Source organism: Phocoena sinus, chromosome 4 (genome assembly GCF_008692025.1).
Source record: "Phocoena sinus isolate mPhoSin1 chromosome 4, mPhoSin1.pri, whole genome shotgun sequence".
Taxonomy (NCBI): Eukaryota; Metazoa; Chordata; class Mammalia; order Artiodactyla; family Phocoenidae; genus Phocoena; species Phocoena sinus.
In genome coordinates this window covers 137,822,328-137,848,546 of record NC_045766.1, presented here as the reverse complement: position 1 = coordinate 137,848,546, position 26,219 = coordinate 137,822,328, and the positions used below count along the sequence as shown (strand labels likewise).

The 26,219-nt window shown below is 39.0% G+C and overlaps 1 protein-coding gene across 12 annotated transcripts in view; it reads right to left on the bottom strand.

Annotated features, from left to right (window-relative positions):
• TTC3 (tetratricopeptide repeat domain 3) overlaps positions 1 to 26,219 on the bottom strand; it is a 140,628-nt gene that overhangs the window by 22,455 nt on the left and 91,954 nt on the right. For all 12 annotated transcript variants that reach the window (XM_032629851.1, XM_032629854.1, XM_032629860.1 and 9 more), the window contains 4 exons: positions 24,759 to 24,923; positions 18,565 to 19,612; positions 17,575 to 17,640; positions 12,444 to 12,593 (listed from right to left, as the gene is read on the bottom strand). In XM_032629851.1, coding sequence (XP_032485742.1) covers positions 12,444 to 12,593; positions 17,575 to 17,640; positions 18,565 to 19,612; positions 24,759 to 24,923 — 1,429 coding nt within the window. The remainder of the gene's footprint in view (positions 1 to 12,443; positions 12,594 to 17,574; positions 17,641 to 18,564; positions 19,613 to 24,758; positions 24,924 to 26,219) is intronic.

The following is a 26,219-nucleotide window of genomic DNA, read 5'->3' as shown; positions in this document are numbered from 1 at the left end:
ACTTTCTCTGACACTTTCTTATTGTGACCCACAATAGCAAATACATTTTAATAATGATCTACAGCATATGTATATACATATATATGTATGCATGTGTATACACATAAAACTGAAAAAAAAATTGCCCTCACTTTCTGAGATGCCCCGGAGCAACTAAGCCCGCGTGCCACAACTGCTGAAGCCCACGTGCGTAGAGCCCATGCTCCGCAACAAGAGAAGCCACCGCGATGAGAAGCCCGCACGTCGCAACGAAGAGTAGCCCCCCATTTGCCACAACTAGAGAAAGCCTGCGCACAGCAACAAAGACCCAACGCAGCCAAAAAATAAAAATTAAATTAAATTAAAAAAAAAATCTCACTGCAAAAGCCCAGGTGAGAGACAATGAGGATGACAGTGGTAGCCGTAGGGATGATAAAAAAAAATAAAGGAAACTTTACAAGACTAGAATGGATAAGACCACGTGTCCGACTGGATATATGGTAGAGCAGAAGGTGACAGAGTTAAAGATAAGTTTCTACCTTGGATGAATAACTAAACAAAATTCCATTAACAAAAAAGGAGAATATGGATGATGTACAGGAAAGAGGGAAATTAACCTAGATATGTACATTTAAATAAATTTATGAGTAAACAATAAAATATATATAAGGACTTAGTAATTTTGACCCTGCAATCATTTTGATGGGACAGAGTAGAAATTTATAAGTGTTTGACAAAGACTACAAATCAGAGGAATAAAATTCTGAATTCAGTCTTCCAACATAGCCACACAGGAAGGAATAACGTATTTCCAAGTTCTGCTGATTTACACATCTTCTAACAGGCTATTCTAGAGTGGGTCAGCACACCATCAAGTCAGGTGTGTTCTGCTCCCCAAAGAACCTTTCCCAATATGGCAAACTCCAACCCCATTAATATACTACCATCCAAAAGTCCATTCATCAATTAATTAGTTGTAACTTGGAATGCATTTCCCCATAAAAAGCCATGTTAGAAACTTCAGTTGGGCTTTCCTGGTGGCGCAGTGGTTGAGAGTCCGCCTGCCGATGCAGGGGACACGGGTTCGCGCCCCGGTCCGGGAAGATCCCACATGCCGCAGAGCGGCTGGGCCCGTGAGCCATGGCTGCTGAGCCTGTGTGTTCGGAGCCTGTGCTCCGCAACGGGAGAGGCCACAACAGTGAGAGGCCCACGTACCGCAAAAAAAAAAAAAAAGAAACTTCAGTTAAATAGCCAACACTTCTCTTCCAAGAAGCTCACAGTTTCAGTGGTTAGCTGAATAAAACGAGGTCTACAGTGTTAAAGAAGGCAAGTTTCCAGACCATGAAGAGTCTATTTGACTGCAGAAGAAATAGTCTCAACCGGGGTTCTAGGAGCAGAGACATGCGGTGCTGGAAAGATGAGGAGGAAAGCTAAGACTCCCCTCTGAGACGGTTTTGAAAAAGACTCTCGTCTGTCTTCAGCAGCCTCCCGTCTTCCTTTTGGCAGTGGGTTCCGCCCTCTGGGGGCCCTTCCTCCCTCAACACCCTCAAGTTGCTCTGGACCCCTGACTTAAGCCCACCCCCAGCCGAGGGCCTGCCAACTCCCAGGCGTCCTTCCAGAACATCCTTCCTCCCCTTCCCTTGCCATCCCTCACCCCGAGGGCACCTGACTGCAGCACCGTGCTCAGACGAACCACTTCAACCGGCCTGGAAGTATCCACGCTTCACTCTTCAGCCTAAATGATCCTCTAAGCTACAGGGAGTCTGCACACATGTTTTATTTGGCAAGCCCAGTACTTTTCGTTTGCTTTTCAAAATATAAATGTGTTATCTCTGCCTGGTCACAAAGGCCTTTGGTTTGCAACACCTGCCAGAATTTCAGGCAATATGACAAAGAGAAATGAAAAGCTGTTATCTTGATGCTCTGGACGGCTAGGTACAACACCAGTTGAGACAGCCTGCTTGGTCAGCTTTCTTACACAGGTGTTGCCTTTTGAAACTTCTTCTGAACCTACAAATTCTCTAAAAGTTTTATGTCATTTTTCGAGGTGTCATCTCTTCAGTGCCAGCAGATATACAGGCAGTGCATATGCTTGTAAGATGCCAGCCACTTATAAATGAACACACTCTAGACTAATATTTCTAACAATTACTATGTTAGAATGGAGCAATATTTACAAGAGACTAAAAGAAGCACGTTTCAACTTTACTCTTCTCCAGTTTGAAATTCTACTAGTAACGACGACTGCTTAATGAAGTCCCAATTTCATTTCTGCTTAGGGAGCCTTTCATTTTCCACCTCTGACCAGGTTCCCTGTAGCCTGAACTTCCTGCTTAGGCTTAGAATGTGACCAGGTCACTGAGACATGGGTTCAGCTACAGAAACTTGGAGCCTCCTCCTTCAGAAAAGACAGTGTACCCTGAAGCCAAGTTACACAGACTCCCTGTGAAATACGGCTGTCTAGTCAAAAGAGGCATCAACTTACAAGGACATTTCTCCCTCATCAGCTTTTGACACCAAGGTTTCGGATGTTCCTGGGAAGCAGGTTTGCTAACCAGTCCAGGTCCTTAATGACTTCAAAGCCCCGCTGCAGGAGTAGGGTTGACCTCAATGGCCTTGAGATGAGCAGGCCAACTGTTCTAAGGCAGCAGAGGTTCAACAGCTTAGTGACATTCCGTCCATCACGGGGACAGTTCAACTCATTTTCCTTGCTGCAATCTTGCTGATCCTGAATGTGTTGAGTCATTACTGTGACAGAGGTGACCACCATGCCTACTAGGCTTACAAGATCCCGTATTCTACTACCATGACCAATGTCCATATGCACGCCTTGCTGCTGATGGCCAAGCCAGACTTGTTTCTTGCCTCTATTCTAAGCCAATGATTTCACCTAGGATGCAGCCCTTTGGCTGGGAGATGATGTACAACCTCAAGGTTATACTGGGACATAAGAACCTACTTAGCAACAAGTACCTCAAGCAGTTCAGGTATCAAAAGGCACAAAGTATTATAAACACACACACACACCCCCCTACAGCTCAGCCATGAAAAATGCTACATGTTCATCTACCATTTGTACTCACCACCCTTTAATGACATAGCTAGCCTAGGGCAGCTATCACGAGCTTGTCTCTGACTACATGAAAAAGAATAATCTGAATGCCTTTCTTTGAAACATTAGAATAGGAGAAACAACAGGCTGTATACAACTGCATCCTGTATTTACACAGTTCACTGACATAATTATAAACACCTCTGAAAGTCTTTTTCTCAATTAGAGAAGATTTGGTTTTTATACCTCTTTTTTTAAACCTCAACTATGTTTTAAAATAAATATTTGAAGTGCCTTCAGTAATATATATAATTTAAAAAATACAAAATAAAAAAGAATGCTAAGTAAAGAAAACAGAATAAAAAGATAAGAATGATAATATAAAAACAGAGCCAGAGTAATATAAAAACAAATGGCATGAGGTCCTAACCATTCTTCAGAAACAGTATTAAAACTTTCTGGCAGTCGAAGTCAAATAAAAACAAGCCCAATGCACAAAGAAACACAGATAGTAAAAGTAGAGAGAAATTACTTCTCAGGGCCTCAAAAAGAGGATGCTACATAAAAGTCCTGGAAGATCAGCACAGAGCCTGGCACTTAAGAAGCATCCAATAAGTATTTGTCAAATGAAAGAATGGGTAATATCCTCAACTACATACTAGCAGTAAATAAAGCAACAATCTTCACACAACATCCAGGCCTGACGGCCTTTCATGTAGGCTGACAGAATATGAAGACACAGTTCACTAAACCCAGTTCTTCAGGGGCCCAAGTACAACTGTTTGATAACATCGGCGGAGCTCCTAGTCTGTACACTGAGATCCAAAGATGGCTAAGAAACAGGCCTCACTTTCAGGGAGATCACAGTTTGGTGGGGGAAATATGCATAAAAGATAATTACTACACCATACACAAAAATTAACTCAAAATGGATCATAGGCCTAAGTGGAGAGAGCTAAAACTATAAAACTCTAGAATACAGGAGTAAATCTTGGTGCTTGGTGATCTTGGATTTGACAGTGGTTTCTCAGCTATGACATCAAAAGCATAAGCAACAAAAGAAAAAATAGAGAAAGCGGACTACACTGAAATTTAAAACTTGTGTGCTGCAAATGATACCATCAAGAAAGTGAAAAGACAACCCACGGAACAGGAGATAGAAGAAATAAAGTTGCAAATATGGAAGATGGGAGAAAATATTTCTAAATCATATATTTGATAAGCAACTTGTACCTAGAATACATATATATGAAAACCCTTAATTCAATAATTTAAAAACAAATAATGAAATTAATAAACGGGCAAAGGATTAAAACAGACATTTCTCCAAATTTTCCAAAGATATAAAAATGGACATTAAGCACATATAAAATGCTCAACATCATTAACCTTTCAGGGAAATGCAAATCAAAACCACAATGAGAAACCACTTTACACCCATCAGAACAGCTAAAATCAAAAAGACAGATGATAATAAGCATTAGTGAGACCATGGAGAGATTGGATCCCTCATACACTGCTGGTGGGAATGTAAGATGGTGCAGCTGTTTTGGAACAGTATGGAACTTTCTCGAATTCTTAAATATAGAGTTAGCACACGACCCAGCAATTCCACTCCTAGGTATATACCCAAAAGAAATGAAAACATATGTCCACAGAAAAACTTGTACTCAGATGTTCATAGCAATATTATTCATAACAGCCAAAAACTGGAAAGAATCCAAATGTCCATCAACTGATGAATGGGTAAATAAAATGTGATACAGCATACAAAGGAATATTATTCAGCAGTAAAAAGGAATGAAGTGCTGATACATGTTACTCGGATGAATGTACATGGATGGACCCTGAAAACATTAAGCTAGGTGAAAGAAGGCACTCACAAAAGACCACATATAATATGACTCCATTTATATAAAATGCCCAGAACAGGCAAATCCACAGAGTAAATTAGTGCTTGCCTACAGCTGCGGGAGGGAGGGAGGAGAACAGGGAGTGACTGGTAGTGGTTATGAGGTTTCGTTTTGGGGCGATAAAAATGTTCTAAACTTAAGATTGTGGTGATGGCTACAACAGCGTGCGTATAGTAAAAACACTGACTATATACTTTAAATGGGTGAATTTTACGGTATGTGAGTTCTATCTCAATAATGATATTAACAGAATGATAATTACTGTATAATATAGTGTGAGGCACTCATCATCACCACTGCATTAGTAAGGGCATTTAACCAAGCCTGAGCTGTCGTCAGTGACTGCTCCCTCAACAACATGATGCCCGAGTTGGACCCAAACAGTGAGGAGGAGTGAGCCAGGCCTGGGGAGGAAGAAGGCCACTTGAAGCAGAAGGAACAGTGCTGGGAAAAGGTCCAGAAGTGAGCAAATCACATGGCAAGCACTATCCATTACGTAAGGAAGAAGGCAGAAGATGGAGTTAGGTACCAATCACAGAAGGTCTCTTAAGCTCTTGGTAATTACTGAGCATTAGTGAATTACTGGTGCTAACCTACTGTGGCAGAGGGATGGCATTCACAGCCCCATCCTTCACCCCTCCCCATATCTACACCCTTTCTCATGGGACCCTGGCGTTCCCTTCACTAAAGAGGCAGTCTCTTCCCCACCCCTGGCATCTGGGCTGGCTATGTGACTTGCTTTGCCTGATGTGATATTAGCAGTGACTGTCCTCACTTGCCCTTGTACTTACTGGAAGATGAAAGACACATGGAGCAGATCTAGTTGCCCCTGTTGTCCCCGCTGAGGCCATTCTAGCACAGCCAAGAACAGCACAGCCCTAGCTGACCCAAAGGTGAAACAGTCTAGCCAAGCCCAATCGGGATCAGCTAACCCACAGACTCACACATTTAATATTCATTGTTATACATCACTGAGGTTTTTGTGGGTGGTTGTTACTTGGCATTATTATGGCGTCGATTAACTGACAGGCTGCTCATGAAATGCTGAGAAATGCTTTTCAACTGGTTGTGGAACTGACATTCTCTTAAGGGAGGACAAAAGCAAGGTATTTGGAGCCCGACACTGACCACCTGTTCTGCTTAGTACTGGTGTGACTCGGAGCAAGATGCATTAGCAAGTCCGGCCCCCTTTTTCCTTATCAGTAAAATGGAGAGAATATTATATACTATACTGCAACACTAGTACACTAGGATTGTTTTGAGATTAAATAAAATAATACATGTAAAATATTTACAACTCAGTATGGCACATAACATGAGCTCCATAAATGTTAGATTAAAAAAAATGCTGGTGCAACTAAGGAGCCCGCCTGCCACAACTAAGACCCAGCACAACCAAATAAACAAATAACTAAATAAATAAATGTTAAAAAAAAAAAAAAAAAGGCTGGGGCCCTCCCTGGTGGCCCAGTGGTTAAGACTTCACCTTCCAATGCAGGGGTTGCAGGTTTGATCCCTGGTTGGGGAGCTAAGATCCCACATGCCTCGTGGCCAAAAAACCAAAAAAAACATAAAACAGAAGCGATATTGTAACAAATTCAATAAAGACTTTAAAAATGGCCCACATAAAAAAAAATCTTAAAAAAAAATTTAAAAAGGCTGAACTTGGCAAGGGCAATAACTGAACAGGAGAACCCCACCTCTATGAAGACGTGAGTTGAGGAAGTTCTGGCAGGCAGGGGCCCAAGATTCTGTTGAAACAGGACAAAGTTCCAAATTCTACTCCATAAATTATTCTGGGCCAAAATTATTTTGACTGTGTTTTAAGAGTCAATGTCAACTAAATCCCCATCTTAGCTATAAGCAAATCCCATTAAAGCACCTTAAGAACATATGACCTAGGAGAGATGGGGAGTGACTGCTTAATGGGTACAGGGCTTCTTCTTGGAGTGTTGAAAACGGTTCTGGATTGGATGGTGGTAATGACTACACAACATGATGAATATACTGAAAACCACTGAACTGTATACTTTATAGTGGTTAAAGGTGAATTTTACCTTAATAAAACAAGAAAGAACATATGCCCTTGAGCAATATGGCAACCAGTTATAACCTGCTGGTTGCAGGTGAGATGTACATTAAAAACAATAGGAGACTCTGGCTTTAGAATTGCTATTTTCCTCTGGCACGGAATAGAGAATAGGCCCATCCCTAGCTCATGATAATCAAACTCCATCAGCTATATGCAATAGCTGGCCCAGATTCTTACTGATGCTTTGTAAACGCTCAGCGCTTTTCAAGTACTTTGTAAGTAAGTGATTTTTCTCAAAGAGGGCATGACAGCATTCTGGGTGGGACAATTCTCCCTCCTTCTATACTTATCTCTGGCCATTCCCCACCCCTTTCCAACCATCTCTGTGAGTCCTCACAAAACTATGAAGTAGAGATTACATTATTAATGAGGAAACTGAGGGTCGAAGAGATTGAGTAAATTATTTTAGGTCACAAAGCTATTGAGTGGTGGTGCTGGGGTCACTAGCCAGGCAGTCTGACTCTTATTGCCCAAGTTGTTTTTTGTTTTTTGTTTTTTTATTTTTGGCTGCGTTGGGTCTTCGTTGGTGTGCATGGACTTTCTCTAATTGCAGCGAGCAGGGGCTACTCTTAGCTGCCGTGTGCGGGCTTCTTGTTGCGGGGCTTCTCGTTGCGGGGCTTCTCTTGTTGCAGAGCACAGGCTCTAGGCACGCAGGCTTCAGTAGTTGTGGCACGTGGGCTCAGGAGCTGTGGCTCGTGGGCTCTAGAGCGCAGGCTCAGTAGTTGTGGCTCGTGGGCTCTAGAGCACAGGCTCAGTAGTTGTGGCACACGGGCTTAGTTGCTCTGCTTGCCTGAGTTCTTAAACGTGATTTGCTACTGCTTGCCTCTCTCTTCTCTATAAGGGGGAAGGGCTGTTGTATTTACTATATCCAAATGTGGGATCAAGAAACTTTAAGTATTAGCTCATAACCTCAGTGATCTAAGAGAGTCAAAGGCCAAGGGAAAGATCAACAAAAGTGGAAATTTCTTTTTACGTTTATAAAAGATTTTCCACAAGTGAATTCTGAGTATAGTCATGATTAATAAAGAAGTGGCCACAACTAAACCTCATCTGCTCTTGTGCAGACAACCTAAGGATCTCAGACAAGCAATTTATCCTGCTAGGAAACATGTATACATTTTACATGGAAAGTCTAATAACCTAACTGGCCTGTAATTTGAGGGACTAAATAATGGCTCTTTTTAAAAAATGGACTGACTACTCTTAAGTACAACCACATGGAACCCGACCCAGAGCCTTAGCCAAGTTAAAAAGCAGGTCAGAAGCCCAAGCCTACCAGCCAAAGATGCTGCTCTCACAGCCCTCCTCCCTGCGCGCTCATTTACTGTACATTTCTTGGTCAAGTGCACAAAGAAGCCTTGATGAGCTGCACAAATACAGGACCCAGTCAGACCAGCAGTTTATAAAGCTGGACAAGCCTCTGCCAGAAAGAAAGAAACCTCACTCACCAGACGCCCACCTAAAATTAAGTGGCTGAGTCTGCAAACCTGCCCTCAGCACTTCATCGGGTGAACACAGGCATTCCCGCACGGATTTATTAAAACTGAAAACTGAATTTTCCTGAGGCAACACAAAGTTTACAAAAATGTTTTATTTTGTTAAGCCCCCCAAGTAGCTTATCCAAATTAGTGTTCTGTGAGCCACTGTGCAGGGCTTTACTTTTGCTCATTTTTCCCTCTTTGCAATCAAGAAGACTTCATTCATCTGGGCAACTGAGCAGAAAGGCTGCTTCCTTCCAATTCTTCTCATTCATCAAATCTCCCCAGTCTCATCCCAAGTAAAAACATGTCCTAAGGAATGTTATAACAGTAACCTTTACATACCAACCCTTTTCTTCTGGGCATACTTAAATCTCAATAAATGAGTTTATTGATTAAGGTCCCACAGCTCATTTTCCTCTACTTAATATGTGACGTCAGCTATTGACTCAGACATCTGGAACAAATTCTTCCTTTCTTAAACGGACTAACAGCCCTTTGTTACCTCTATACAAAAGACCTCAGTTTTTACAAGCTGAGTATAAAATGGGCAGAAGACCTGAAAAGATATTTTTCCAAAGAAAACATTAAGATGGCCAACAGGTACATGAAAAGATGCTCAACATCACTCATCATGAGAGAAATACAAATCAAAACTACAATGAGATATCACCTCACACCTGTCAGAATGGCTGTCATCAAAAAGAACACAATAGGACTTCCCTGGTGGCATAGTGGTTAAGAATCTGCCTGCCAGTTCAGGGGACACAGGATTCAGGTTTGATCCCTGGTCCGGGAAGATCTCACATGCCGTGGAGCAACTAAGCCTGCGCACCACAACTACTGAGGCCCGCGCAACCTAGAGCCTGTGCGCTGCAACTACTGAAGCCCGCACGCCTAGAGCCTGTGCTCTGCAACAAGAGAAGCCACCTCAATGAGAAGCCCACGCACCGCAACGAAGAGCAGCCCCTGCTTGGCACAACTAGAGAAAGCCCACTTGCAGCCACCAAGACCCAATGCAGCCAAAAAAAAATTTTAAAAGAGCACAATAAATGCTGGCAAGGATGTGGAGAAAAGGGAACCCTTGTACACTGTTGGTGGGAATGTAAACTGGTGCAGCCACTATGGAAAACAGAATGGAGGTTCTTCAGAAAACTAAAAATAGAGCTACCACATGATCCAGCAATTCCACTCCTGGGTATATATCCAAAGAACATAAGAACACTAATTCAAAAAGATATATGCACCCCAATATTCACAGCAGCACTATTTACAATAGCTAAGATATGGAAGCAACCTAAGTGTCCATCAACAGATGAATGGATAAAGAGATGTGGTATATATACACAATGGATTACTACTCAGCCATAAAAAAGAATGAAGTTCTGTCATTTGGAAGAACATGGATGGACCTAGAGGGTATTCTGCTAAGTGAAATAGGTCAGACAGAGAAAGACAAGTCTCTATTTTATTGCTTATTTGTAGAATCTAAAGTATAAAACAAACGAATGAATATAACAAACCAGACTCACAGAGAGAACAAATTAGTGGCTACCAGTGGGGGGAGGGAAGGGCGGAAGGGCATGATAGGGGTAGGGGGTTAAGAGACAGAAACTACTATGTATAAAATAAATAAGCAGCAAGCATATATTGTACAGCACAGGGAAATACAGGCATTATTTTGTAATAACTTTAAATGGCGTATAATTTAATAAAAGTATCAAGTCACCATGTTGTACACCTGAAACTAATATTGTAAATCAGCTATCAATTTTTAAAAAAAGACCTTAGTTTCAAAAACAAATGTACCATGATTTCCTCACGTCTATAATTCCATTTTCCCACTAATGCAATTGGGCCTTGCCATGAATCAGTATTACTCCAAGAACCAGTCACATGCAACTGAAGGTCAATCTTAACTTAAGATCAGTAGACTCAACCAAGATACTCTGGGTGACTTTACAGTTCTAGTATGCCAATGCTCCGTGTCTTATTTTTATATTTCCTGAGTAGTAAGATGAAGATGATGATGACAGTAGTAGTAATAATAGTGGCAGGCAACACTTAGAGAGCTCTTACTATGCACCAGGCAACGTTAAGTACAGGTGGCCTTCTGTATCCTCAGATGTGGAACTCTCGGATACAGAGGGCTAACCATATTGCCAGCACTGCATACAAGGGACTTGAGAATCTGTGGAGTTGGGTATTTCTGAATGGGTCCTGGACCCAATCCCCTGCAGATACTGAGGGATAACTGTACTTCACAAGTATTCATCTAACCGGGCAAATGGGAGCTATTGTTACCCAAATTTTCCAGATAAGAAACTAAAGCACAGAGATGCTAAATAACTTGACCAAGATCAGAACTAGTATAGAACTAAGCCTGGATCTGAATCCAGTCAGTCTGACTCCAGGCCTCACACTCTGAACCACTATTGCTACACAACTTCTCTCACTATAAACAAGAATTTAGGGACTTGCCTGGTGGCAATGGTTAAGAATCCGCCTCCCAATGCTGGGGGCGCAGGTTCGATCCCTGGTCTGGGAAGATCCCACATGCTGCAGAGCAACTAAGCCTGTACGCCACGACTACTGAGCCTGCGCTCTAGAGACTGCAAGCCATAGCTACTGAAGCCTGCATGCCTAGAGCCCATTCTCCGCTGCAAGAGAAGCCACCACAATGAGAAGCCTGCGCACCTCAACGAAGAGTAGCCTCCACTCGCTGCAACTAGAGGAAGCCCAAGTGCAGCAACGAAGACCCAACAAAGCCAAAAAAAAAAAAAATGCCATGAATTCAGAACACAATGATAAAAAAAATTAAACAAGAATAATAATAATAATTTAACTTGGAGCTTAGTCTCCAGAAAATACTTTTGGGTTTTTTTTTGTATTTATTTATTTATTTTAACATCTTTATTGGAGTATAATTGCTTTACAATGGTATGTTAGTTTCTGCTTTATAACAAAGTGAATCAGCTATACATATATATACCCATACCTCCTCCCTCAAGTCTCCGTCCCAACCTCCCTATCTCACCCCTCTAGGTGGCCACAAAGCACCGAGCTGATCTCCCTGTGCTATGCGGCTGCTTCCCACTAGCTATCTATTTTACATTTGGTAGTGTATACATAAGTCCATGCCACGCTCTTACTTCATCCCAGCTTACCCTTCCCCCTCCCCATGTCCTCAAGTCCATTCTCTATGTCTGTGTCTTTATTCCTGTCCTGCCCCTACGTTCTTCAGAACCATTTTTTTATTCCATATATATGTGTTAGCATACGGTATTTGTTTTTCTCTTTCTGACTTACTTCACTCTGTATGACAGACTGTCCATCCACCTCACTACAAATAATTTCATTTCTTTTTATGGCTGAGTAATATTCCATTGTATATATGTGACACTTCTTCTTTGTCCATTCATCTGTCGATGGACACTTAGGTTGCTTCCATGTCCTGCCTATTGTAAACAGAGCTGCAATGAACATTGTGGTACATGATTCTTTTTGAATTATGGTTTTCTCAGGGTATATGCCCAATAGTGGGATTGCTGGGTCATATGGCAGTTCTATTTTTAGTTTTTTAAGGCACCTCCATACTGTTCTCCATAGTGGCTGTATCAATTTACATTCCCACCAGCAGAACAAGAGGGTTCCCTCAGAAAATAGTTTTAGTTAAGCAAACAAACTGAATTATGATATATGAAAATTCAGATTCACAGCCCTTTTCTTAGACTGCAACTTGTAGAGCTTCTAAAACACTGCAAAAAAAAATAGTTACTTTAATATGTCATAAAGAAATCTGAAATAGGCAACGAGGAAGATTCCTTTTGTTTAGCCAACAATGCAGTAGCTCAGCTAACTGAGGCTACACGAGCACAATTCTCCTAATGATACCGCATGCTATTAAAGAGGGTTTCAGATAGGATTACCTTGTTTTCTTCTAGGTGCCTTTTCAACTTTTCTTCCAAATCCTTGGTTTCTTCTGAGCCCTTGATATTTCTCTGCTCATAATTTTCACATGCTTCCTTAAGCTGCTCTTGTAAAACTTGGTACTCCTTTTCAATCTGTGAAATACTCCCCTAAAAGCATAATACAAAATTATCTATTAAAAGTAGTTTTAAAAGCCTATTTCTGATCTTGTTCTGAACTGTCTCTTAAAATAAACAAAGGGGAATATATGGCAGATGAAAATTTACAAGGGAAATGTCACAATAATTCAAGAATTAAAAACCCGTTACACTGTTTATCAAAGCCAGCTCTTTATTTATTTCTTTGGCTACATTGGGTCTTAGTTGTGACATGTGGGATCTTTGTTGTGGCATGTGGTATCTTTTTTTGTTGCAGCGCACGGGCTCAGTAGTTGCAGTGTGTGGGCCTAGCTGCCCTGCGGCATGTGGGACCCCAGTTCCCCAACCAGGGATCAAACCTGTGTCCCCCACAATGGAAGACAGACTCCCAACCACTGGACCATCAGAGAAGTGCCAAGCCAGCTCTTTTTTTAAAAAAAAATTATTCATATTACTGGAACTCATAAGGAAACTTCTCAATGTGTACCATAATTAGCTCTGAATATTTGTTTTAGAAGAGTCCAATATTAAATTAACAGTTTGATGTGAATGTCATAATCCACAATTAACATCAAGAACTACTTACCAGCTTTAAAAACTGCAAATTTATGCATATTTTAGATATGAACAGGACATATTAATTTTGGCCCTACTTTTATAGTGTTTCAAATGGATAGTTGCTGATATTTTTAAAAGACGAGTTAAAATAGTATCAATAAATTATTTACAGTTATGTAACTGTCTCCCAGACAGCTTAAAAAAAAAGCAAACAGGGCTTCCCCGGTGGCGCAGTGGTTGAGAGTCCGCCTGCCGATGCAGGGGACACGGGTTCGTGCCCCGGTCTGGGAAGATCCCACATGCCGCGGAGCGGCTGGGCCCGTGAGCCATGGCCGCTGAGCCTGTGCATCCGGAGCCTGTGCTCCGCAACAGGAGAGGCCACACAGTGAGAGGCCTGCATACCGCAAAAACAAAACAAAACAAAAACAAAAAAAAAAGCAAACAGAAATCATACAATGTGAAATGTTGGCAAACAATGAGTAGCATTTATGTATTTTTTTAAAGCCTTTCATACTGCTAAGACTGGCAGCAATCACACATTTGTGTCTGAAAGAAGCACCTGTTTGGTGCTGGCAACTCCTCCCAGCTGCAGGTAACTGCTCTACCAAGACACGAGGGGCCTCGGCAGCCAGGCTTTGGAAATCTAACCCAGTGGCACAAACTTGGTCCATCTTCCCCATCTCCTGCACCTCTCCCAGCATCTTAGCATCTTCCAAGTGTAAAAAGGCACGGAATCAAGGTTTTGAAATTCTGTAAATTATCAGAGAACCGTGCACTGTGGCCAAGGTGACCGTACGTGCCAATTTGCTGTGAAGAGTCTCAGTTTTTGTCATCCAGACTGAAAGTTCAGCTCTACGAATACAGCCCATATTTAAATAATCAACTAAATGGTGAACCTTACTATGACCCACAAGCAAGCCTTTACAGTTTTAGATCTTAGTTATTTCTGTTTTCAGTCTCAATTCAGCAAAAAGGATCACAATGCAACTCAGTATTATGAATTAATTCATATGCCCCAAATTGCTAACAGAGACAGGCAGCAAGTTATATGCCATCTCTATGTTATTATACTTAAATTTCACCACAACTGTGTAAGAGGTATGTTATTTTCAGTTTTTAAAGATCAGGAAACCAAGGTTTAGAGAAGACAGGCAACTTCTCAAAGTCCCAGAAGAAAGCAGCCGTGCTGGGGATAATTTTAAGTCTCACTGGTTGAGAAACCAGCAATCAACTATGCTAATGTCAAGGTCTTGAAACTAAGAGCTAATTTAAGAAAGCATTCGTGAATTATCCCAACACTGATGAGAATATTTATATGAGGGTAAAAACACTGGCTCAAACAACACAGCGTACCTGGCTGAAGCTAAGTAGTGTAAGAACTCAATACCACTCATTCTACTTGGTATACACTCATTCAGACAACAATGTTCACCACAGCACCGTAAGCATGAAAAGCTAACATAATCTAAATGTTCGACAAAAGAATCTAGTCAAATAAACTATGAATTCATATAATGGAATACCAAGCATGCATTAAAAATGTTGGTGAAAAATTGGTATTTACTGACATGGAAAAAAGTCCACAATATATTAAGACTGAAAATTTCAAATGTAACATATATGGTATGATACCATCTTTTAAAAAGCATTGCTAAAATAAATAAATAAAATAAAATAAAATAAAAAGCATTGCTAACTTAAATGCCAATGTTAAAATAAAACCTGGAAGGCTGCACATCAAATTCTAACATGGGTGATGGGAATGTAGATAACTTTCAATTTCTCTTTCATAATTTTCAGTATTGTTCATTAAAAAATTTAAGGGCTCTATGTTATATTTTATAATTGGCTAAAACTGTAAAGCTATTTGTAAAAATAGTAGCAGGCAACACGAAGTTCTAACCTTACTTATTCCTAATTAATTACACACCTGATATTATAAATCACTCCTAATCAGTGATCATAGAATTGCTTCATTTTTAAATGACAGAGTAATATTCATTATATGGATGTACCATAATTCACTTAACTAGTGAATATCGATGGATATTCATGTTGTATTCAATTTTTTGTTGACATAAATACAGATAAAACAAATATACAAATATCCTGTTCACTGGTCTCTGTACACATATATGAACGCAGATAAATTCCAAATTGCCTTCCCCCCCAATTTACATTTTTATATTCTTTCAATAACGTATAAATGATTGTTTTTCTTACTTCCATTGGGGTTGGGCACCATTTTATATGTTTAAAAATTATCCTTATTTCTTTTATTGCAGATTGTCTATTCCCATCCATTCCCATTTTTGTGTCAGATTATTAATTTTTTCCTTATTGATTTACAGCAACTTCATATGCTAAGCAAGGAAATTAGTTCTCTGTCCTATGCTGCAAATAATTTTCCTAGTTGGTCATTTGTGTTTTGATGCTGTATATATTTGTTCATACATATATATATGTTATGTGCATGTATAGACACATTACATATGTGTGTGTAAACACATATACACAAATACTTTTCTGTCCTGCTGTTCATGAATCTTATTTTTAAAATTTTCCTTTGCTTCTAGGTACTCTTCTAGGTCCAGTTTTTAATATTTAAATATTTTATCTGCCTGGAATTTATTCTGGTATATGGAATGAGGTAGGGATCCAAGTTAATTTTTTCTAGATGGCAACGCACTTCTCCTAACACCACGTATTTAATAATCTACTTTTTGCTCACCAACAGCTAGCATTTTTATTAGACCTTAAATTTCTATATTTTGTTCTATTGGATTCTTAGTCTAATGGTCTATTTATGTGCTAATATAGATTTATATTATGTTTTGATACCTACTGCACAACTCCCCTTCCTATAGTTTCTTTTCCATGGGCATTCTTGATGTTTGTTTTTCCATATGAAGTTTAGAATCAATTTGTCCAGTTTCAAATAAATTCTATGCAGTAGCCAGCCACCAAGGTGGCCCCCCAAGATCCTTGCCTTTTGGTATTCATGCCATTGTATAATCCTCGCCTACAATGTATCAGGGTTGGTGGGTTGGTCTATGTGACCAAGACAAATACAGGAGAAGCGATACACTGTGACTTCCTAAAATAGGTCATGAAAGCCATTGTTACTTCTGCCTTGGATCACCCACTCTGGGGAAAGCCAGGCCTCAGGAGGACACTCAAGCAGCCCTAGGTGGAGGTCCACAGGCAAGGAACTCATGCCTCCTGCCAACAGCCAGCACCAACTTGCTAGGCATGTGAATGAGCCATCCTGGAGGTAGCACCTCCAGTCCCAGTTACTCCTGCAGATGCTTGAGCTAAGGTCAACACCTTGACTGCAACTCATAAGAAATACCTGGAATGACCCAGCTAAACTGCTCCTCCATTCCTGACATATAGAAATTGTGAGGTAGCTTGTTATGCAGCAATAGATAACTAATACACTCTGTTCATGTTTGTTTTGAGACTGTGTTAAATTAAAATCTTTAGAGAGAACCAATCTCTTTAATAATAGGTCTTTCTATTCAAGTACACTGAACATTTTCTCATTAAGTCTTCTGTGTGTCTCAGTAGCATTTTAAAGTCTTCTTTCACAGGTTTACATATTTTATCTTTTTGATGCTATTGAAAATGTAATCTCTTCTTTTAATATCATTTGCAATGGGTTGTTTATATATGGAAAGGAATTTTATCCAGTCAACCTTCTGAATTATCTTACATTTTGGTATTGGGTTTTCGGTTGATCACTTTGGATGTTCTAGGGACACAGTCTTAGCCTCTGTAAATAATGATACTTATACATCCACCTTTAAAATCTTATTTTTCTCTCTTATGTGATTTTTTCAGCTAATATCTCCAGGATAATAATAAATATTAATGATGATATATAACCTTTAAGCAAGATGACGCATTTGGCTTAAGAAAGATACAAGCATGTTGAAAAGTATTCATCTATTCCCATTTGATTATGAGTTTTAGTCAAGAAAAAAACTTGAATTTTTTCCAGTACCCTATCAGCAACTATGGAGTTGATCAAATGACTTTTCTCTTAAGATATATTAACACAGTAATTACATTAATAGATTTTCTAATTGAATCATTCTTAAAGCAGTGAAGGTTTTTATAATAATTTCTGTATTATTCATGTGAATAAGCTTTTATTTATAAATTAATACAGGCTCATTATACCAGTTAAAACAATAAAGCCATTATACTTCACAATCAGTAAGCTAGAAAAAACTTACCTTTTCCTCTGCTTCCCCTTCCCAAATTCGAACAATAAAGACAAAACAATAATTTTTTGTTATGTTCTAAAGCTTATTCTATAATGTTTTGTATGGAATACCTGGTTTCAAAATAGTTCTAAGTTCGTCATTCCCATCTAGTTAAAAGTAAAGAAAATTAAACCTTTAAACAGTTTAATATGATTTTGACTCACCTGTTGTGCCTCAAAAGGATCATACGGCTCAGTATTGACTTCTTGATGCATTATATTCCGAGACACCTTTGGGGCAAAACAAATACATTCAGTCTATCTCAACTGCTCTAGTAAAATAAATCCATCATGTAATAACATTTTGAAACATGCCCATAACTTTTTCAAGGCTTTTTCTGGCCAGTTTAGATAATGTTCTAGGCTTTCTACAAATATTTGTAACAGGAAAAAGTGATCATTTATAATTAGTAAAAGTGAAAATGATTTTGGTTCATTACTGTTAACATAATTCTTCAAAGTTTTCTAGAAAGCAAAAAACTTAATGAGTAGGAGGATAACCAATAAGTATTTAATGAATTCATGCCTGATGAAGTTAACTATAGAGAAACCTTAGCTTATTCTCGTGCTTGTCAGGAAGGAACTTTTATTCACATCTCTCTTGTTTCTCTCCATCTGGTTGTGTCTTTTAACTCCCTCACTCCTCCCCTGGTTTGGTAGGAGAATTGGGCATGTGCAGCCCAGACTCTTCCTTTTTTCTTTTTCTTGGGAGCTGCCCATGCAGAAAGCACGTTTTCCCCTTCCTTCTCCATGCACTATGTCTTAGGGGCAGGCACCCAAGTTAGGAGGCCTTCTAGTCCAGCACCGCTGTAACTAGGTGGGGAAGCTGGTATGTCATGGGCTTCACTCTTAGGACATGCACTCTCTACAGAAACAGCCACATCTTCCTGCCATACTTTTATTAATTATCAAGGTGATGTTTTGGCTCCATCTGCTGGTTCCACTATCTTACTTCTCAACTGGTGCAAAACTTGGATAGGAAGAAGGATGTTACTTACTAAACCCAAAAATTCCTTCTGGCATTACCTGTCACGCCCTAGAAAAGGGTTCATAAAGTCCATCATTTTAAAGAATTTTAGTAAATATAATGGCAATGAAAAATGAAGAGGAAAATTTAACTTTAGTATTAAGAAGACTTTCTATTTTCAGTCTTACCTGTACAGCAACCATTTGTGTATGTGGAATTTCTGTTACTTCATCGGTGCTTTCTGGATTTACTTCCTGCTTGGCAGAATTTCCACAGTGGTCATCATTTCTGTTAGACTCACTTTGGGCTGTATCAGCACCATCCGTGATGCACTGTGACTTTACTGATATTTCCAAAGATTCCTGAAGGATTTGTGTTTCAGAGGCAATCTGGTTACCAGGGGCATTCTCAGCACTGAAATGATGGCCCTCAAAACGCACTTCTGTTATGTCACTGGCTACAAAAGACGGCACCACTGGTATTGATCTTTGCAGCTGATATTCAGAAGAAACTCTGGCCAGAGGTGCATAAATGCTATACTGGGGCAAAGTCGGTAACACATTTATAAACGCTGGTGGTGTCTGGGTAATGTCAAATCCCCGAAAGGGAAGATACGTACAGTATCCTGTGACCAACTGGGGTTGAGTCCAATAGGTTGGTTTCACATCCTCTGTAACTGGTTTGGGAGAATTAGAGGTGACGTGTTTGTGACTTGTCTCCTCGGAGACTGGTTTGGGAGAATCAGAAGACACCCCTTTGGGCTTCTCATCCTCAGAAACTGATTTGGAAGAATTATCGGAAATTAGTTTCGGCTTCACAGCTTCACAAGGTGACTGGGGAGAATTAGCAGATGTAAGGTGGGGCTTCACATCCTCAGAAGCTGGTGCTGAAGATAAGTCAGACACTGGTTTGGATTTCACATCTGGTTTAAATTCCCTAGCAGTTGGATTCAGCGGTAGTTTAACTCGTAAGTACTCTCCTGTTTTCGAAATTTCTTCTACTTTTGTCTTAATGTTTTTCTTCTTTCTCTTTTTCTTAAGCCGTAACGCAACTTTCTTCAATGCAATACAGTTGTCAATCACAACAAAACGAGGACATCCCAGGAGAAAAGATTTCAAACCACCTGCTTTTTCTAGTATCTGTCGAGTTTCTTCTGGGAAAAACTCATATTCTTCAGAAAACATCTTGTTACTCATGTCCAAGGGACCATGTTCCTCTAACAACTGAGAGAAATAACTTGGAAAAAATTTACGTAAGTTATTATAAGGAAGTACTTGTACATGTTTATCTGAAAAAAATATTTCCCAAAATTTCTCCCAAAGCAAAATACTACTTCACTTCTAACTGATCTTGACACCTCCCCAACAAGTATGTTATACTCATATTAAATCTGAGAAAGGCTAACTGTAATCAATGATACTATTAAAATTTTGTTTACCCCTCAGAAAAAAATCCTTTAAAAAATTTTGGGGAAAAAAGCTAAAGGAGATTAAAAAGTTATTTTTATAAGTTTCAGTTAAATAATTATTCACTGTATTTTAAAAAACAACGAAAATCAAAGAAACTTATTCAAGAAAAACAACAAGGCTATCAAGAACATCAAATGAAAAAAGGAAATCAAATTTCAAAAAAATCCTATTGGAATTTACATATAGTAAATCTATTAACAGTTCTCTGTTTAGGAATATACAATGATTCAGAATTATTGAAGTCTATCAGGTCTGATCAATAAACCACCACAGTGCAGGATCAGATCCACAGTAATGGGGCCAATCCCTTAACCTGCCTCCATCTGTGGACTGGGTTTGTTCACTCCAGTTCTGGGGCCATGTTCTTTTGTCATTCTTGTGCCAGGCTCAAAGAGGCTTCCTCTCCCATGTGAATTTGGTATTCAGTCTGTAACAGTGGCACAACTAACAAGAAAGACACATACCAAGTACACTAAGAAGGCTTTTTCAAGAGCAAAAACCTCCAAAGGAACATTCTTAGTAAATTAAAGCTAACCAGGAAGGTAACTTACTCAGGAGGAAGGTAAAAACAATACTTCTTTGAAGCAGAAGAAAACCACTTTATTCGCAGATGCTGCTGCACGTAAATGCACAGGACACTGACAAGTGATTAACCCCTGTTCAAAGCAACTGCCACACTGAAACATAAAGACCAAAAGCCACTTCTCTCTGTCTGCACTGCTGATCTAAATACTTAAAAGCCGTCAGTCTCTTTTAAAGTGTTTTTTGATAAACATTTTCCCCTTAGAATAAGCTCTGCAATAGAAACTCCCCTACATACATGTTGTTTTGCAAGGTAACAGGTTAAATATGCGTTTGCCTTAAGATTCTAATCAAACTTCATTTTTAATGAGAAATCTCTAAAAGCAGAAACTGTTGAGGGAGGGCAATAAGGTAAAAGAAGCACATCACTGTAGCCTCAGGAACAATAACCCTTGCTGAGGGTTCTGGCCAATTGGTATAAATAACACTGACCCCACAATCTGTCCCAAGAGAGACCTTTCCAGTTGGTGTTTAGCTGCCACAAGCAACAGCAGATAATTCATCAGTGGTGTTATGTGTATTTACTTTTTGCTCTCCATGATGAATACTAAAGAGAATCATTAAAAAATAAAGCTTTTCTACCTGCATTAAAATACTTAAATCCAAAATGGGATCACTAAAGAACAGAGACCACAGGAAAGAAAACCATTACCAGTAATTTAGCAGAGAGCTTTTCAAGAGTTCGCAACATGAATGATGATATAGATACGGTGATGATTACTGAGTAACTAATAAAAGTCAGATTCCTGAAGTATACTTAAGGATACAAAAAAATGCTCACCATGCATTTTTAGGTGAAAAGGGCAAATGACAAAGCTGAGTGTATAGTTAAATAACAGCTTATAAAGTCCAAAACATATATTTCATACATATAAACATTTTAAAAGTCTGGGGACTTCCCTGGTCCAGTGGTTAAGACTCCACACTTCCACTGCAAGGGGCATGCACGATCCTGCATGCCGCACGGTGCGGCCAAAAAAATAAAATACAAAGTCTGAAAGGATACACATCTTGTTTTTTGAAGAAATAGAGCCTCCATGTTTTTTCCACTGGCTAAATAGCAATGAATTTTTCATACATTCAAACAGAACAAAATTTAATTCAACAAGGGTCCCTAGTCCAAAGAAAAATAGCATTATAACCACATTGTGAATAAAATTTTTATAGTGATTGTTATTTGAAATGCAACACAAAATGAACTTTAACTCTATTTATATGCTTTTCTAGCCTTGAAAAATAGTCTCTGTAGATAAACGTGGGGCCCAAGATAGCACAAATACGATTTCCTCATAATCCAGACTCTAATAGGGACAGTGTTCTTGCACTTCAGAACCTGAGGCAGACTGGCCATGCTGTGCTTGACGGAAGTGATAAAAATAATAATAAAGTTAATTTTACCACAGATAACAATAGTTGCTATATTACATACATGTACATGTTTTCATTTTTTAAGGAACCTCCATACTGTTTTCCATAGTGACTATACCAATTTAACTTCCCACCAACAGTGAACAAGGGTTCCCTTTTCTCCACATCCTTGCCAACACTTATTTCTAGTCTTTTTGATAAAAGCTATTCTACCAGGTATGAGATGGAGATGATAGCATATTGTGTTTATTTTTAAACTGAAGTATAGTTGACTTAAAATATTGTGTTAGTTTCAGGTTTTACAGCAAAGTGATTCAGTTATATATATATATTTTTTCAGGTTACTTTCCATTGTAGGTTATTACCTTATTGTGTTTTTGATTTGCATTTCCCTAATGGTTAATGATGCAGAACATCTTTTCATGTACCTGTTGGCCATCTGTATGTCTTCTTTGGGAAAATGGCTATTCAGGTCTTCTGCCCATTTTTTAATTGGACTGTTTGGTTTTTTTGCTATCGAGTTGTATCAGTACTTCATACATTTTGGATATTAGTCCCTTATCAAATACATGATTTTCAAATTATTTTCCCATTTGCAAATATGTGTATGTATATTTTCATAATTCAGTGATGATCATTAGTGTCTTAAATGGTCCTTAACGGACTGTCACGTGCTAGTGCATGTCACTAGCAAGGGATAGGAATGGGGAAAATATTTCCAAAAGCATTCCCATCCTACTATTCTGGTTGTGCCCCTTTGAAAAATCATTGTTTTCTACATGCTGATGATTCCTTTTTTTTTTTTTTTTTAAAGAAATAGATTAAAAGATGAGGACCCAGGTCCCTCTTTCTTGGAAGAGAGCATGACAAGTAAGCAAGAACCACATTGTCTTTTTGGTAGGCAAAGATTGATAGGGAGAAAAAACCCGATTCTTATTGCACAAAGTCATTTTTATTTGCAATACACTGTGATTCAACCAATGATCAATTTTGCGCTCCTGCTACTTGTAAGCTGCGTGATAGAACTACATTTTCTACTTTTTCTGAAATCTTCCCCAGAGCTTAACCTTAAGTGGTTAATAAATCTTGACTAATTAACACTACCTAAAGAGGTGTTAGGAAAAACTGAATGCAGAATGCCACCTATTGAAATTTATTATGCTTCAACTATGTGTATCATAAATGTTAGAATAAGGTGGAGGTCACTGAAAAAAAAATCAGTCCAACCCCCTACTTTAAACTGAAATACTTACATCAAGAAAAAGTTAACAGCAGTTATCATAGTATTCTTGACTTCTTGTCTAATGTTTCTACTCTACACTCTTTTCATATACAATAATTTTATTTTTCTTTTTCTTCCCCATTGGCCACTAAAAAAATCATTCTTAAGCCAATCACTACATATTTTCTTTTGAAAATTCAAGGAAAGAATTGTTTTGAGGTATGACTTCCTGTAACTTCTTGACTTTCTCCTATTTTAAGATAGAAATTCTATCTCAAAATACACAAACAAATCAGCCTATTGGTTTCTCATAAAGTTATTAAATTTCTTCCCACTTACAGTGGTAATAAATTCTTTAAGAAGCAAGCTCCTGAAAACTACAGTTTAGCTTCAGCTTTGGATGCTTGAAGCAAAGTCCAGCATGTTTTAAGAAATACTGGTATAGTTTTAGAGCTGATTCCAGGTTGTCATCCAGTTCTCTGAGAGTATGATTTGCGCAGCATTTCAACTCTGAAGAAAAACTACGAAAAGGGATCCAAGAGGATATAACAAGACTGAATAGGAACAATGCAACTGAGAAAAATAGAAGTAACAATAACCAAATTATAGATGAGTGATGGGTTTACCAGGAGTTCATTTTTTTAAATTAATTTTTATTGGAGTATAGTTGCTTTACTATGTTGTGTTAGTTTCTACTGTACAACAAAGTGAATCAGCTATATGTATACATATATCCCCTCTTTTCTGAGACAGGAGTTTGCTTTCAAATTAATTTTCTGTTGCAGATCTTTGCCCCTCAACTTCTTTTCCTAAGGAAGGCATCATGCACAACTTATTAATGCCAAGCTAAAAAAAAAAAAAAAAAAAGAAAGGCAAACGTTTCCTAGATTTTTCTGAACTCTTTACTCCACTACTGTATCCACCCCACAAAGACTTGACTTTAGTGTTAATTTCTCTTTTCTTTTTTTTTGGCCATGTCATGTGGCATACAGGATCTTAGTTCCCTGACCAGGGATCGAACCCGTGCCCCCTGCAGAAGTGCTGAATCATGGACTGCCAGGGAAGTCCCCTAGTGTTAATTTCACATTCATATTTTCAATCCAAAAGTAACTGAGCCCAAAGCTTCTTTAAAGGAAAAGTCTGTTTCTCTTTACTTAGATAAATGTCTAGAAGTCAAGTTTTCAATTCAATAAAGAGATACAGGGCTCTATATGTGTTCTCTACCATCACAGCTGGACAACTATCTCAGCAGAAGTAATAACCAGATCCTGGTATCCCTTCCCCATTAAAGGGCAGTACTTCACCAAGCTACATTAATTGTCACTGGACTTAGGAGATGCCAAACAACTGCATCATCAACATAAGGACAATGAGATCAAATAATTATACTACTCCTTGTCAAATGTATATACTTTGGAATTCATGATAAAAGATTATGGCTGGAAACTGTTTATCGTTCCTATCAGGACATACCAGGACAGTTTTGGAAATAGACAGAATCTACATTAGCAGCTCAAACTGACAAAACTAATAATCATTAGGATTCTAAATGTAGTAGTTAAAAATCTTCAATTAACTTTGTGTAATACATGACAAAAGCCATAAAAACACTTTTCTTCCCCAGAGTTTGTGAGCCAATCAGTGATTCCTTTAATAAACATAAAGGGACACAAAGTAAACAACTTAAGATCTTTAACTGGCAGCCTCAGTATAATAGCTGTAGGAATGTTAAACTACTTACTCATATAGAGTTGAACATTTTTGTTTTGGGTTAATGTCCCACAGCTTCTTATTACGGACAACATATTCATTACTGTGCTGTTCATACAGAGCTTCAAATTCTTCTACATCGTGACGAAGATGGTCAGGCACTACAAATGGGCCCGCAGAATTTGAATTGCGTTTGCTGATTAAAAAAAACACACACAATTTTGTGAGTAATTAACTTTCAGGTGGCCCAGAGTAACATTTAAATTGAAATAAAGATAGCAACATATTACTCAACTTCAGGATGCAAAAAAACACTACCAGAGAATTTAATGAAGAACAGTTACCTTTCCACAATTACAGTCAAGAGATACCTGACTACTGAGTAACGTACGAGATACGTGACTACTGAATAAGGTACAAGATATCTGACTACTAGGTAAGGTACAAGATACCTAAGTACTTTTAATTACTTACTCTTGCTACCAAGAGGAAATTTTTTTTAAATTCTGGTTTTAAAAAAAATCAATGTTGCACTAATTGTAACCTGTTAAAGAGAAAAATGACAGAGTTTATTATAACTCTATCAATTTAAGTTAAGGTGAGATTGAGACTGGTAAAAGGTACTTAAATAAAAAGATTTTTAAAAAAAACAGTATAAGATTCTAACACTCTAAAAAGATATCATAGTGTGAGTGTGGGCTCTAAACCAGACTGCTGATTTACATTCTGGCTCTGCTATGTACGAGCTTTGTGTCCTTGGACACTCAACTACACCGTGCCTGAGCTTCCTTATCTGTAAACTGAATATAATACTACTACATATCTCCTAGAAAAAAGAGTGGATTAAATGAGTTATACATAAAAAGCTCTTAAAATAGTGCCTGGTACATAAGTGCTATCAAAATACAGGCTACTGTTATTTTAACTTAAAACAATCCCTCCATTCAAAGAATCCATGGAAATGTACAAAGCCAACTGTTATTACAACTCATTTAAGAAACGTGGGGCAGGGGGGGCTTCCCTGGTGGCCCAGTGGTAGAGAGTCTGCCTGCCAAAGCAGGGGACATGGGTTCGTGCCCCGGTTCGGGAAGATCCTGCATTCTGCGGAGCAGCTGGGCCCGTGAGCCATGGCCGCCGAGCCTGCGCGTCCGGAGCCTGTGCTCCGCAATGGGAGAGGCCACAACAGTGAGAGGCCCGCATACCGCAAAAAAGAAAACAAAAAAACAGAAACGTGGGGGAAGAGAGAGATTGGTTCAAGATGGCGGAGTAGAGGAACGTGCTCTCACTCCCTCTTGCAAGAGCACCAGAATCACAACTAACTGCTGAACAGTCATCAACAGGAAGACACTGGAACTCACCAAAAAAGATACCCCACATCCAAAGGGGAAGCCACAAGGAGACAGCAGGAGGGGTGCAATCACAATATAATCAAATCCCATGGCAACTGGGTGGGTGACTCACAAACTGGAGAACACCTATACCACAGAAGTCC